The sequence below is a fragment of the Zeugodacus cucurbitae genome, chromosome 6 (genome assembly GCF_028554725.1).
Source record: "Zeugodacus cucurbitae isolate PBARC_wt_2022May chromosome 6, idZeuCucr1.2, whole genome shotgun sequence".
NCBI classification, from domain to species: domain Eukaryota; kingdom Metazoa; phylum Arthropoda; class Insecta; order Diptera; family Tephritidae; genus Zeugodacus; species Zeugodacus cucurbitae.
Window position 1 is genome coordinate 27,423,053 of NC_071671.1, and position 14,610 is coordinate 27,437,662.

Below are 14,610 nucleotides of genomic sequence, written 5' to 3' on the forward strand. Positions count from 1 at the left end.
ACATTTACTTTTCTATATATAATATATACATATAGTACAACTGTAACTGTGAATGTGAATGTGTGTGTGTGTTTGCGTGCGTCTACACCCCACACAATAGAAAGTTCAAGGAAGTTTCTGCAATAAGCAGGAAGTAAGGACATTGCAGTGTACTTAAAGTTTAATGAGGTGCAAATGAAAGCGAGTGCTTTGAGTAATATTTGATTTGTGAGGGCAACAGAAAAATACAATAAATACAACAAAAACCAAAAACATGAAAAGCCAATGCAAGTAAATCGGAGGTGGCCAAGTGGAAGAAGATTAAGTAACAATTTTACTGTTACTCTTTCCTTTTTGTGTTTTACCCTTTAATATTTATATACAAAAATTTATAGGGGAAACTCTGATATATGCGCAAATGTATATTTCTTTAATGAAATATGCATTTGTTTGCATAAGCAACTAAGAAATGGGGTTTAACTTTATGTTTGACTTGGAAATTCTAACTTTGCACAGAAATTCAAGCAGTTCAAAGCAGTAAGGGTGTACTAAGTATGCGCGAATATGAAAGCTAATATAATAATAATGGCAATAATTTAGCATTTATATATTATTTCCTTATTTTCTTCACTTTTGTATGTTTTAAATTTGCCTTCAAAGCTCAAAAGGTTTTCAATTTTTGAAATACACACGGTGTTTTAATAGATCTTTCAAGTTGGCGCTTAATTTAATCAATTTGTTTTTGACAATTTTTCTTACGCATTAATGTAGACAATTGATACATTTACTAACATAATAAAGAACCGTGCAATGATACTTATTTCGTTGCAGTGAAATAAAATAATAATTTTCAATGTTTCCTCCACGAAAATAAAGTCCCGTCGGCAGTAAGCTCGCACTCAGCTTAGCTTAGTTACGACTAAGAAAAAAGTGCCTAAATTGATTTGATCAAATATTTTTAGCCCTCTGTCTTATCTCAATAATTCTTTTACCACTTATAAGCAATTAAAATGCAATATATAAAGTAAAAAATCCTAAAGTTGAAAACCAGTAAAAAATACCAAATTCTATGTATTTAACAACAGTGTTCCACAAGTTCAGTAATAGCAACGGTTTAAAAAAAACTCTCAAATAAGGGTCCGCTTAAACAAGTAACTGTACTGTATTTTAATACCTCATAGCATTAAAGTCAACCAAAATTAGTTCTACGTTAAATTATGTAATTTAATTGAGTGAATAGAGTCCGTGTAACGCGGACTCAATGCTTAAAGGCATATAGAATGTCTAGCTTTAGAGAATGTCTAACACTAACTACAGAAGAGCTTTTACTGAAGAAAAAAGCTTTCATTTTACATATCCATTTCGAAGAAATTAGCTTTCACTTCCTTTACAATTGAATTATACTTTCTTTTATGGAAGACCAGATGTTTTCGATGAAGCTTTTAGCTTTCATTAAAGTTTTCACTTATCATAACCATTGATTTTAATTTGTGTAGAAGAAGAAACTTGCTTTTATTGAAAGTTTCACTAAAGCTTAAAAAATGGCTCTCACTTCTCCTAACAATTGATTATAATTCGTGTATAAAGATAATATTTGAGAGTTGCTTTTACTGAAGCTTTCACTTAACACATCCATGGATTATAATTTGGGTATAGAAAGAAACTTGATTATACTGAAGCTTTCACTAAAGCTTATAATTCTCATATCCATTGATTAAAATTTGAGTATAGGAAAAAGCTTGCTTTTACTGAAGCTTCCACTAAAGCACCCTACTAGCTATTCATTGATTATAAACCGCACATAAAAAAATGCGAAATTTTAGAAGATAGTTATTTAATGTTTATCTCGTCTATGTTAATTTTGAAATTTTACGCTCAGACCCTAATAAGTGAATAAGTCTCTGGTATGAAAAAATTTTAATTAATAACTTCACTCTATATACGTTGGCTATATTGAGTTCTAAATAATCCACTAAGCTCCATAACTTACATATACTTTGGCACAAATGCCGTTGAATTTATGCCAATCAGTTAAGCTTATATTTTAAATGCAACCCTGGTGTTTAATAATTTTAATCAGCATATGCTAACATCAAATATTAATAAATTCACAATTTTATTATTATTTTTGTCAACGTTGTTTAAGGCCAGCATTTATTTACGCACCGACTAACGGTAAATATTGTTAAATTGAAAATAATTATTTACATATGTCCATATACATGGACATAGATAAGTATGTGTGTGTGCGTACATGTGCACACAATTTCACAGTTGACATATTTGGTTTCTGATGTAAATATCAATATTTCACGTTTATCTCATTATTCAAGAGCCTAATTACACGAGCAGTAATGTGCAAAATAAATTGAAATTATTATTAAAATCCCTTAAGCGGCAACGGGCGCTACTAGTTGCATCAAATGAGCGCCCGTATGTTTGTGTGTGTGTTCGTGATAATTTTGCTTGTGGCACGGATATAGACGTTGTCTATGCGCCTATTTCACATATACAAACACAAACACATGCATATGTATTAACACATTATTTACTTTGGCCCACTTGCATAGATAAATAATAAGCAGTCGGGTTTTATGTGCTCTATTAACTTGCTCAGTGCTTTTAATTGCGAATTTACCATCAAACTCACAGATAAACAAATATACAAATACATACATGCATACATATGTACGAGTATACGTGTGTTTGCTACAACAACATTTCGAAATATGAAAATAAATATTTATGATCTCTATTAATTTATTCATTTTTTTTAATTATCTATAAGTGTATTGCTTAACACAGACTCAAATACAGCCATACTCACACACAAATGCACCGTTAAGTGTTGCCGTAAATATTTAAGCACATACAATCATAGATACCTGCTGTATGTTTGTATGTTGGCTGTGCTGTGATTATTATAAAGTGGAAAGCAATTTGCTTATTCGCTATGACCTTGTCTTCTGCTTGCTTACTCGACGTGGGGCGCAAACATTTTAGTAGTTAAGTTGTAATGAAGTGTCCTTAGAGAATTGACACCTACCACTTTGAAGTGCTTTAGCTATTAAGTTTGGGTTGGTTATGTATTTAATATAATATAATTTTCTGTGATCTTTCGGTTTAGCAAAGGCTAAAAAATTATAAAATTTAAAAAAAATAACAAGTAAGGAAGGGCTAAGTTCAGGTGTAACCGAACATTTTATACTCTCGCAATTTATTTATCTAACTTTATATATGTATATTATATAGTATATAATTTGACCCACATATTCGTCATATATATTGTATAAAGTCCATTGAAAGTTGGAAACCATAATATTAGGTTGGAAGCACCGAGGTCCTCATGTTCGATTGATGGGGCCTTGAAAACCTATGTTCCGATTTCGGCAATTTTTAGAATTGGGCTGCCACACTATAAAAGTAGTATTTGTGCAAAGTTCTGCACCGATATCTTCACTAGTACTTACTTTATATATTGTAAAGTAAACGATTCAGGTCGTCTTCAAAGTTCTGGTATATAGGAAGTAGGCGTGGCTGTGAAGCGATTTGGCGATTTAGCGATTTTCACAACATTTCATTGGGATGTAAGGAAACTATTACAAACCAAACTTCATTGAAATCGGTCGAGTAGTTCCTGAGATATGGTTTTTAACGATGCCACGCCCATTTCCCATTTTGTAAAAAAATCTGAGTGCAGCTTCCATCTGCCATTTCTTATGTGAAATGTAGTGTTTCTGGCGTTTTTCGTTACTGATTTAACACACTTTGACTCGTCTCGTCACCCTGATCATTTTGATATATATAACCCAATATCTAACTCGTTTAGTTTTAGGACTTACAAACAACCGTTATGTGAACAAAACTATAATACTCTCGTAGCAACTTTGTTGTTCATTGAAAGTCTAGAGCTTTCATGAAATTTTAAAATTTTTTAAGCAAAAATCTTTCGCCTACACCAGTGTTTTTCAATCTGTGCCTTACTCGGGGGGTCGTCAGCTGAAAGAAAAAGTCGAAGTTCTTACACAACAAAAACACAATTTTAATGAGAAAGATGTGCTTGTTTATTTTTCATTAGTTTATCAAATTGTGGTGTTATTTTTGAAACATTAATAATTAAATCATTTTCTAATTGCAGTCTATTTCTCTTTTTAGTTTTAATGTTTTTAGTTTTAATGTCTACCATTGAAGAAAATGTCAGTTCACACAAGTATGAAGTGGCGAATGGCACTAATAATTTAAGAGCTTCCCTTGCCAGCTCTGGATATTCGTGTTTTCTTTTCATCCAAAATACGTCGACACTTTGGGAATGAAATTCCATTTTAAGCATGTCATCAGTAGCTAATTCTAGAAGACATTCTTTCATTTTTGTGTTGATATCAGCCAGATCTATTGATTTGTCCAAAAAAGGGTTTAAAATCTACCTACGCCCATTGTCAGCTTCAGAGTGCAAGTCTGGAAAGTATGTCAAAAGTTTCTCTTGTAAATTATGCAAGCTTTGTACCATGCAAGGAATATGAGCCGATACTGCAAAACTTTGGTTTGATGCATTATCTTCAACAATCTTCTGAACACACGGAAAAGACTCAAACATTTTGTTTTGCAGAGAGGTCGACCACAAACGAAGTTTTGCGTGAAATGCTTTTACTTTATCTTTAGCTGTTAAAATATTTTCTTCTCTTCCTTGAAGGTTCTTGTTCAAATTGTTAAGGTGGCTAAAAAGATCTGCCAAAAATGCTAATTTCAAGAGCCAAATAGGGTCAGAAAAACGGTGAGCATATTCTGATTTTGTATCTTGTAAGAACATTAACAATTCAGCTCTCAGTTCCAGAACTTTTGTCAATACCTTTCCTTTGGATAGCCACCTGACCTTGGTATGATAAAGGAGATTTTGATGAAGCGATCCAAACACTGAACTCCTCTATAGCTACTGTGATCGAACTCAAATTACTGAACTGCAATTGCGATTGTAAATCACTGATATTTACAAAAATTGATCACAGTTGCTATATGTGATTTTTCACAGTGAAAAAATCACCGGTAGTGAAATATCGCTCATCATTATAGTGCACCCCACGCTTTTTTCATTATTTTCTTACTTACCTGATTTATAGTATTTTGCTGCTGGCTTTCAACTTTCGTTCAAAGAAATCCAACGGCTTATCAGCTTCTTTTTGATGCTTGGTTGGGAGATGCCGCATAAGCTTTGACGGTTTCATACTCTCACGTGATAAAACATCGCCGCAAATTACACATTGAGGTTTATTATTTATGACTGTGAACCCGTATTTCAAATAACTGTCATCGTAATGTCTATTTTTTTCGGATTCGATTCACCACCACCGCTATTGATACTCGCACCAGATGTTGAAGGCTGCGATCTTTTGAGAAATTTATCCATTTTATAAACGCGCAGAGCAAGCGAAAAAACAAAAGAATGACGTCAAAACTCATCGGCTACTACGCTTAACTGAGTGAAGTGCTGAACACAAAGACGACGACACGACACGACGTAGCGACGGCAGATTCCAAATGTCGCTTTGAAGCCAGCGTCTTGAACATTTTGAAGACGGTAGCGACATATCCAACAGCAATTTCGTTGTTGCCGTACTGAAACCTTTCACTTCAATAAATTTTACACACTTTGGTCAAAGTGAATTTTTTGTGCAAAACATGTAAAAATTGGTCGATTTAATGGTTTTAAATAATCGATTGTTATTATAAATGATATATTAAAGCTATTTTACGCTTCTGCTGCCAAAATAAAGTCACACTTGTAAGAACTTTGAATAATTTTACATTTCACATATTAGTGGCAGCTCTACAGCGGCCATTGTCGTCGGCAAAATTAGAAACATTTCTAATTTGGCGACAGCGAAGACTTCAACCGCTTTGTCGCGAAGTCGTGCTGTTGTCTAATAAGCTGTGCCCATAAGAACGCGTGTATTTTAATATTTTATAGATGTCGCTCGTCGCTTGTCGTCGTCTATGTGTTCAGCGCTTGATGAGAGTTGAAACAAAAGAATATTGCGGGTGGCACGCGCGGGGCGCTTGCTGTTACCGCAACGTCGCCGTCGCCGACGCAGTATGACCCGCGCGAATAATAGATAAATTTGAATGAAAAATAGGAAAAACTGATTACCTAATGTATGTAGTCTTTTAATTAAAATTAAATTATTTCTTTGACTTACTATGACACAAGGGGGTCGCCAGAATATTTCAACCTGTAAAGGGGTCGCGAAATCAAAAAGATTGAAAAACACTGGCCTACACTGTTAAACATAGTCTAACTTACTTTTATCTTACTCACTTCTTCTTCTTCTTACTTTACATTTTAGTTGAGTCTTTCGAGCTTTAACATTTTCGACGAAAGTTCACTAAAAGTCTAAATCGCTCATCAAAGTTTGGTTAAAGTTAAAATTTTTAAATTTTAGTTAAGTACTGTGAGCTCTCATCAAAATTAAGTTGGCTTCAAAAACTTTGGAGCTTCATCTTCTAATGAACTTTAATACATTGTTGGATGATTTCCTCGAAAAGTATAAAAATTCAATGTATGTACATTAGAGTGGGTAAATTTTTTTCTTGCCAAAGCGGTTATAAAAATCGTAAACTACGATGAATTCTAAGAAAACTTGCCCAAGAAATCATGGGTCTAAAATGAAAATCAAGCTTCCGGTTTTTAACGAGAAACTTTCGTATATTGTATTTTGTAAAAAAAAATCCAATTCCTATTCCACTGTCGATTGTTTGCTTGTTTTGTAGATATCGAAGCTAATTTGCTCAAATTTGGTATGTGATGTTGTATTTAAGCAGAAAATTCGACAGTACAGAAATTTTTTATAGGGGGCGTGGCACTGCCCACTTATGAGTTGATATATATATCTCTTTGAACCATCTCACCGATTTTTTTCAAATTCTGTATACGTATTACCCTATGCCTACGGCCTATACGGACAAAACCAACGCCTCGTTGTTCAAAATAACTCATATTTTGCACATTCAGAAAATGTTCTACTAACAATGCTTTTTGATGCCAGAAAGGAAGTGCGCCAGAGGGCTATAAAAAAATTTTGTACTATCGTGAAAAACTTTACGACCCAACAAAATTAAGAGCTTACAAAAAACCAACTATAAATTTTGACTGCACTGATTATGTTGAGATGATAAACTTAGATAACAATAGCATTTTGTCGGAGCCGCCCTTCACTGCAAACATACCCTATAACCGTTTGCTCGAATACATAGAATTTGACAATCCACCACTTCCGGATCCACAAATTCCTCCACATATTCAAGGAACCGAGCGCTTTGTGCAACTGCTGACTAGCGTTTCCCGTGGAACTATAGAAAAAAATCGTGATGGTGTTATGGCAGTCACGGTTGCAAGTCGAAACGCAACATCTAGGATGGACAGCAAACAAGACCTTAAAACTAATTAATTGTGAACTTTAGAAGTATATTATATTTTGTTAGGCTCTTAACAGTTAAGTTTTTGCTTTATATATAGATATAAAATGAAATTGTTAACTGCAATACGATTTCGCGGAAGATTAAAGCTATTAAAGTTTGAAATTTTATTTATTATTATTTTAATTTTTATGGGTGGATAGGTAACATATAAAACAAACAAAATGAAAAGTTTCTCGTTAAAAACCGGAAGCTCCATTTTGATTTTAGACCCATGGTTTCTTGGGCAAATTTTCTTTTTGATAACCGCTTGGTGCATTTTTTTTTATCCATACAAATTGACCCACCCTAATGTACATATTCGCCTAAACGTCGAAAACTCATATTATTATATTGAAAATTTTATTTTTAATCGAAACTTAAATAAAAGTTTAAAGCTTTCTTTCAATCAATTCATTGGTTTAATTTGAGCACTCATAAAAGTTTCTTTATTTGTATATCATGTTATCATATCATGTTTGGATTCATATTATTCGTCCATTCGATTCGAAATAAATGATTTTTGAATATAAGATCAACCCTACTTAACTTTGAAGCGCTTTGCTTAAAGTTTAGTTGAATCTAAAAGCTTTAATATATTACTTATAATTTATTTTATTTCATTTCTCAATGAGTTTGAAGAGCTTTCATTAAAGTTTATTTAAATACAAAAGCTTAAATATTTCGAATAAATTCTTCGAAATTTTCGAATAAATTCAGTTAAATTCTAACCTCCTCTCCCAGCCAATTTGTTGAATTTTTCTGCATATTTGTACTCATTGCATTTAGAGCTTTCATCTAAGTTTGTTTAAAAATGTGATGAGACTAGCACGAAACGTTTTTGATTTGCTTGATTGCCATTGAGAACTGACAAACTAGTACTAAAATGCGCTAAATTATCCGAAACTTGGCCTAGTGTCTGATTTACCGCACTTGTTTGAAGAGCTTCAAAATCGTGAATATATTTCTGACAGCACACTGCTGATTTTATATATTTTTTTGGCGCACCTTAGTGTACTTATAACCATACGTGTTTCTCGTATGTTGAGGTGCCTTTACTCAATTTTGTTTAAAATGAAGTTGGGGAAATTGGCTACTATTTTTAGAGTTTCTTTTGCGGAAATGACTTGAAAAGTTCTTAATTGATTGAGTGTGTAGGTAAATTTAGAAAATACGCAAATTTAATAAAAATAAACACAAAAGATTTTTCGCAGAATTCTCAAGCTAATTAATGGTGTAAAACTTTGTGAATACTGAACTTTCGTTAAATTGGCATTTATTGAATTTTTAGGATAATTTCGTGGGATATATTTTTTTTTGTTTAAAAATTATATTGCGTAATCTTCGCGATTCAAAAAACATGAAAAAAAAAAATTTGTACAATAAATTAAAGAATGTAACGAGAAAAAGTTAAAAAATTGCATTGTGAACCAATTTTCGTACGATAAGGTTGCTGCAATCCTTATAGAATACAGTGTTTCTAATACCCCTGACAGACGGCGGCGTTAATACGGGTTAACTGCTTTAATCGGGGTTAATTCGAAAGTTATCTCAGTTAACTCCGTTTGCTAACTCCCATTTAAGCCTTAAAATTTTAGAGAGTTAGTGGGAGTTCGTGGTATTTTCGTTGGCAACATTGTTAAACATGGCCGCTATTTACCTATTGTGAATGAAAATATACAATAGTGACAGCTATTTTTCAATTAATTTTTTATAAAATGGAAGATCTAATAATTATGTATTTATGTATATTTGTTTAGTAATTAGTGATTTTGTACTAATTGTGCGACTAACAACCGCAATATTTGCTTTCTATCCAATTTTATTTTACCAAAATGGAAATATTATTGCCAATCAGCTTTGTATGGGAGTTTATAACTCGCTTTGCTGCCGTCTGTCACCTACAAATTTAGAACTGATTAAAAGCGCAGTTAATCAGGTTAATCGGGGTTAACTCTGCCGTCTAGGCTATAAGTCATAAATGTAGGCAAGAGAATTCGTGTGCAATAATTCTAACACGTTGCCTACAAATAGGCATTACAGTAATACTTTCTAATAATATACCATTTACCATAGCCTATTTACCTTATAGAATCCTTGTTTTATTCTCTTATAAGAAATTTTCTTTTTTTTATGCAGCTAAGTTACGTTGTCAAACAATATGGAACTTGTTTCAAAATCAAATATGAGCGTCTTAGAGGATCGTTCGACAAAAAGCATGGGTAAGTAGTTTGTTTGATTTTTTTCACAGTTAATTCATACATTTTTTATGGTTTTTTAAAACTATTTGGTTCCTGATTACTTCTGGCAGAAATTGTAATAAATTTGTTGAAATATTTTTAACTTTTTCGGCATAAAAGGCTATTTTAATCTTTATTTGATATGGTTTTTGACAATCTTTTGCATTTTTTTTTTAGAAAAATTAAAAATGTTGGATATAACACGAGATCGTCCAGTTAAAGTGGCGGTAAAGGTAGCGGTACCGGTGCGAGATCATCCGAAGGTAAAATATCAACAATAAAAGAGATTTGTGAAAAAATTAAACTTTATTTTTTTTTATTTGTTTTTCGATCACTTTTTTCTCAGTTCAATTTCGTTGGTAAACTCTTGGGCCCTAAGGGCAATTCTATGAAACGTCTACAGGAGGAGACAATGTGTAAAATGGCGGTATTAGGTCGCGGTTCGATGCGTGATCGCAAAAAGGAGGAGGAATTGCGTGCCAGTGGCGACAGTCGTTATGCTCACCTCTTCGAGGATCTACATGTAGAGATCTCCACATTTGCAGCGCCCGCCGAAGCGCACGCACGCATAGCATATGCGTTGGCCGAAGTGCGAAGGTTTTTGGTGCCGGTAAGTAGACTTCTATAATTTGAAAGAGGATAGATCGGGTTGAAAACTTCGTCAACCAAAGGTTATGGGTTAAACTTGTGGAAGTGGAGAGAGACCGAGGGAGATGTGTTTCATTTTTACTTCAATAAAAAAGCGCAAGACAAATATGGTTGTTTAAGTAACAAGTTCCTGTAGAACTTGTTAGAGTTATTGGGTTTCTTTAATGCTTAAGCTTTTTTTGGACTTAGGAATTACCTCGTCAAAGCACCATAACCATTTTTATATGCATTTCTAGGACTATCACGACGACATACGACAGGAGCAAATGTGGGAAATGCAAGCGCTGAGTTCCTCTACTTCGCTGACCTACACCGACGATCAGCACAGTCCCAATCGTGGTGGGGTCACCGACATGGATACATCGAATGATGAAAAGCTCGAGTTGGAACCGAATGGCATGGAATGCAATACACTGGATAAGAACGAAGCACAACAGGTAAGTTTAAGCAGCGAACAGCAACAACAGTTGCACCAACACCAACAGCAACAACAACAACAACAACGCAACTTACATCATTTACTACACCAACCACCACCACCAACGTCGACACGTGGTGGCCCCAATACCACAGTCGCCGCAGTAGCAACTCATCATCACACCAATCTCTTGCCGACTAATACAGATGGTCTGTGTCAGAAAGTGAGTGCCGTCAGCAACACAGCAACAGCAAGTAAGTCACACATATATGTACATACTCCTGTGTATAATCAATATTGTACGAGTAACCACAATAATTTGGCAATTAAAGTGAATTCCTTCCCACTAGTACACCCAGCAGCAGCAGCCATGTCGGTTGCCTTGCAACACCAATTGACCGCAGCCAGTATTGGTAATATATTGAAGCCGGCCGCACCGACGGCAGCTGGTGTGCCGCCTACAGTGACTGATTTGCATACGGCAACGCAACAGCCCAACACAGCCGGCGGCTTAACATTGCCAACGGAGGCTGAAACGCCCATGGCAGCCACATTGGGTTTGCTGGAACCACCCACGGGCGCGTTGCTGCATCCGGCGTTGCGCAGCGTGAAGGCAATCAATATTGGTGAGTTTGTAGAAGAGAAGAGTTTGTGTTTGCAGTATTGAATTATTGTTTAATTTTCGTGTACTCCCCCTCCTTTATGTATAACTCTCTCTCTCTTTCTCTTTTCACTGCAATTTTCCAGCGGGTGGCTTGGCACGCAAGCGACCACTATTGGGTGTGCCACGCTCTAGCATGAATCCAACTAAACGCACTGTAATGACTTTACTAGCCAGAGCTAAAAATTCGCAAGCTTTGCATGCGGTACGAAATCCAATTGCAGCAGCCACGGCGGCACGTTTTGCTGAGTGAGTATATTAGGCGGTACATTTGTTATTATAATATTATAGAATTTATATACCCAACGTCTCGTTGTCTGTGTTTTGGGCCTATAGTGCACGTACTGAGATAAATTTGGGAGCGTAATGGGCTCCTAAGACTTTTATGGCTTAAAGAATTTCAGTATTCGAAGTCGAGCTACTGTTACTAAAATATTTTCCGTTTCTACAACTATGCGATCTTGGTATACTGAAGGGACCCCGATTTTAATCTGAACGTGTAATCCCGGGTACTTGATAATCAAAAAATATTAAAAAAACGGTTATATTTTCAGACTTCACAGATTCTGAGTCCATCTTGTGTAAAAATATACATTTCTACAATCCCAAGATCTAGGTAACTAGAAGAGACCCCGATTTTAAAGTAACCAAATCATCTCGGCACCGGGAAATAAATCAATAAACGGAAAAACGATTATGTTTTTCGGCTTCCCAGTTCCTAAGTCGATCTTTTCAAAAAAAATAAAATTCTACGATCCAAAGCCAAATCAATATATGTATACACCCGAATTTGGGTCAAATATTTATTTTTAATATCGGGTGGCAAAAGTATTCATAGTTCACATAATATTTTTCTAAGTGCCTAGTGCCCCCCATTATATACTATAGAGTGATGCCTCAACCGATACATCCATTTTTTTCGCTCTCAGTCCCTTACAGATGCTAACCTCCCCATTTATATTATCATCACAACCCATGGACCAATCGATGCTAACATTTCCAAAGGAAAGTCTCGCACAAGGAGTCTAAGTCTCCTCATACACACAAAAAGACAAGGTATTTTGAATTGAAACATTTTGATCCTTATTGAGCCCGCCTCCACCTACACACCAATGTATTACAATTAAGAAAACACAAGAATAATATATATATAAATATATATATATTTAAAAACAAAAACTCGCCCAACGCAAATATAAATTAAACTTTAAAGAAAGAAAATACAAAAAAAAAAAACAAAACGTGAACTGTTAAATTAAAATTAAAATAATAAAAATAAATTAAAAGAGGAAATAAATAAATTATACAGATATTTATACAATTATACCTAAACTTAATGGAATGTTGAAATTAATGACACATTACGAGTATTATGATGAAACACAACTTTAGGGACTAACTGGCAACATAAGTGTACACGACAAGTAACTTTGAAAACAAAAACAAAAAAAAAAACAAAAAATAAACATAAAAAACGCAATATATTTTATTTACACATAAAAACTAAACACTTAAACTATATTACTAAAATCAAAGCAAAAAAAAAATATATATATATATATACTATATATTATATTAAGCAAAATCTAAGCGAAGTCTTAAAATAATTGAAATAAAAAAAAATGTCTTGACAACGCAAACAATTGTTTTATTCTACATATTCACATTATAAATGATTAAACAAAAATATTAAATTAAATAAAAAACAGAGGAAAAAACACAAACAACTTATATATATATTATAAACATTTAAAAGCTAAAGTATTACTTAAATAAATATTAAATATATAGTTAATAATAAAAACATGGGAAATTAAATTAAGATTTAAACAACATTGTAATTTAATGTGAAAAAAACAACAACAACAACCAAACTTTAATGTGAGACATAAACAGCAAACGAAATTACTTTAAAGCATTACTTTAAAACCATTACAAATTTTTAAAGAAATATTATATATTTATATTGTGTATTAAACATAATTTTTTACGATTTTAGACTTGTAAACGCAATTAGTTTCATGTTGCTATGAATATGTGTGTGTACTTAAAGTAAATACAATATATATAAATAGCATAAATGTATAAATATATATATATATATATAAATGTATATGTATTTGTATATGTATTTGTATATGTATTTGAATTAGTAGTGTACGTGCATGCAATATACGCATACTAATTACAAGCAGACATACATACAAACATACATATACAACAACAAAAAGCTGAGCGATGGTTTTGAGGCATTGCTTCCGTGAGTGGGATGCAGCGCGTCCTTAGCCGCCCATGGCAATGGTTTCAAAGCAATGCAAAGGGAAGCAAAGAAAGGCTAATGAATTAACGATATTTTACGCTGACTACTTGGTAGTCGGAGTAAATTCAAATTAATAATTAAAATTATATTAAATAAAAATGAAAAATAAACAAAAAAAAACTAAATCTAAATATTACAAAAAATATACAATTAATAATTAAAATGATCTTAAATAAACATTAATTAATTACAAATAAAAACAAAATAAATTTAATACAAAAAATGACAATTAATAATTAAAATGATCTTAAATAACAAATAATAATTTAAAAAAACGCTAAATAATACAAACAAAAATAAATAAAAATTAATAAATAACCAAAACTTAAATAATATCAATTAATTAAGTAAAAAATTAATTTCAATGTAATAAAAAATTAATTGAATTTAAAAAATAACAAGAAAGGAAGGGCTAAGTTCGGGTGTAACCGAACATTTTATACTCTCGCAATTTATTTATTTAACTTTATTAATATTATATAATACACAATTTGACCCACATATTCGTCATATATATTGTATAAAGTCCATTGAAAGTTGGAAACCATAAAATTAGGTTAGAAGCACCGAGGTCCTCATGTTCGATATATGGGGCCTTGAAAACCTATGGTCCGATTTCCGCGATTTTTAGAATGGGGCTGCCACACTATAAACATAGTATTTGTGCAAAGTTCTGCACCGATATCTTCACTAGTACTTACTTTATATATTGTAAAGTAAACGATTCAGATTGTCTTCAAAGTTCTGGTATATGGGAAGTAGGCGTGGTTGTGAAGCGGTTTGGCCTATTTGCACAACATATCATTGGGATGTAAGGAAACTATTACAAACCAAGTTTCATTGAAATCGGTCGAGTAGTTCCTGAGATATGGTTTTTGACCCATAAGTGGGCGACGCC

General features: G+C 33.2%; 1 protein-coding gene across 6 annotated transcripts in view; it reads left to right on the plus strand.

Annotated features, from left to right (window-relative positions):
• Positions 1-14,610, plus strand: part of LOC105215959 (uncharacterized) — a 120,007-nt gene that overhangs the window by 101,551 nt on the left and 3,846 nt on the right. For 2 of the 6 annotated variants that reach the window (XM_029042714.2, XM_011190181.3), the window contains exons 2-8: positions 9,565-9,647; positions 9,843-9,928; positions 10,012-10,275; positions 10,550-10,985; positions 11,064-11,357; positions 11,479-11,641; positions 12,322-12,955. In XM_029042714.2, coding sequence (XP_028898547.1) covers positions 9,587-9,647; positions 9,843-9,928; positions 10,012-10,275; positions 10,550-10,985; positions 11,064-11,357; positions 11,479-11,641; positions 12,322-12,421 — 1,404 coding nt within the window. In that variant the 5' untranslated portion in view covers positions 9,565-9,586 and the 3' untranslated portion in view covers positions 12,422-12,955. Of the gene's footprint in view, positions 1-8,901; positions 9,409-9,564; positions 9,648-9,842; positions 9,929-10,011; positions 10,276-10,549; positions 10,986-11,063; positions 11,358-11,478; positions 11,642-12,321; positions 12,956-14,610 lie in introns of those variants that run through there. The other 4 variants (XM_011190182.3, XM_054233853.1, XM_054233854.1 and 1 more) reach the window with 4 other exon arrangements.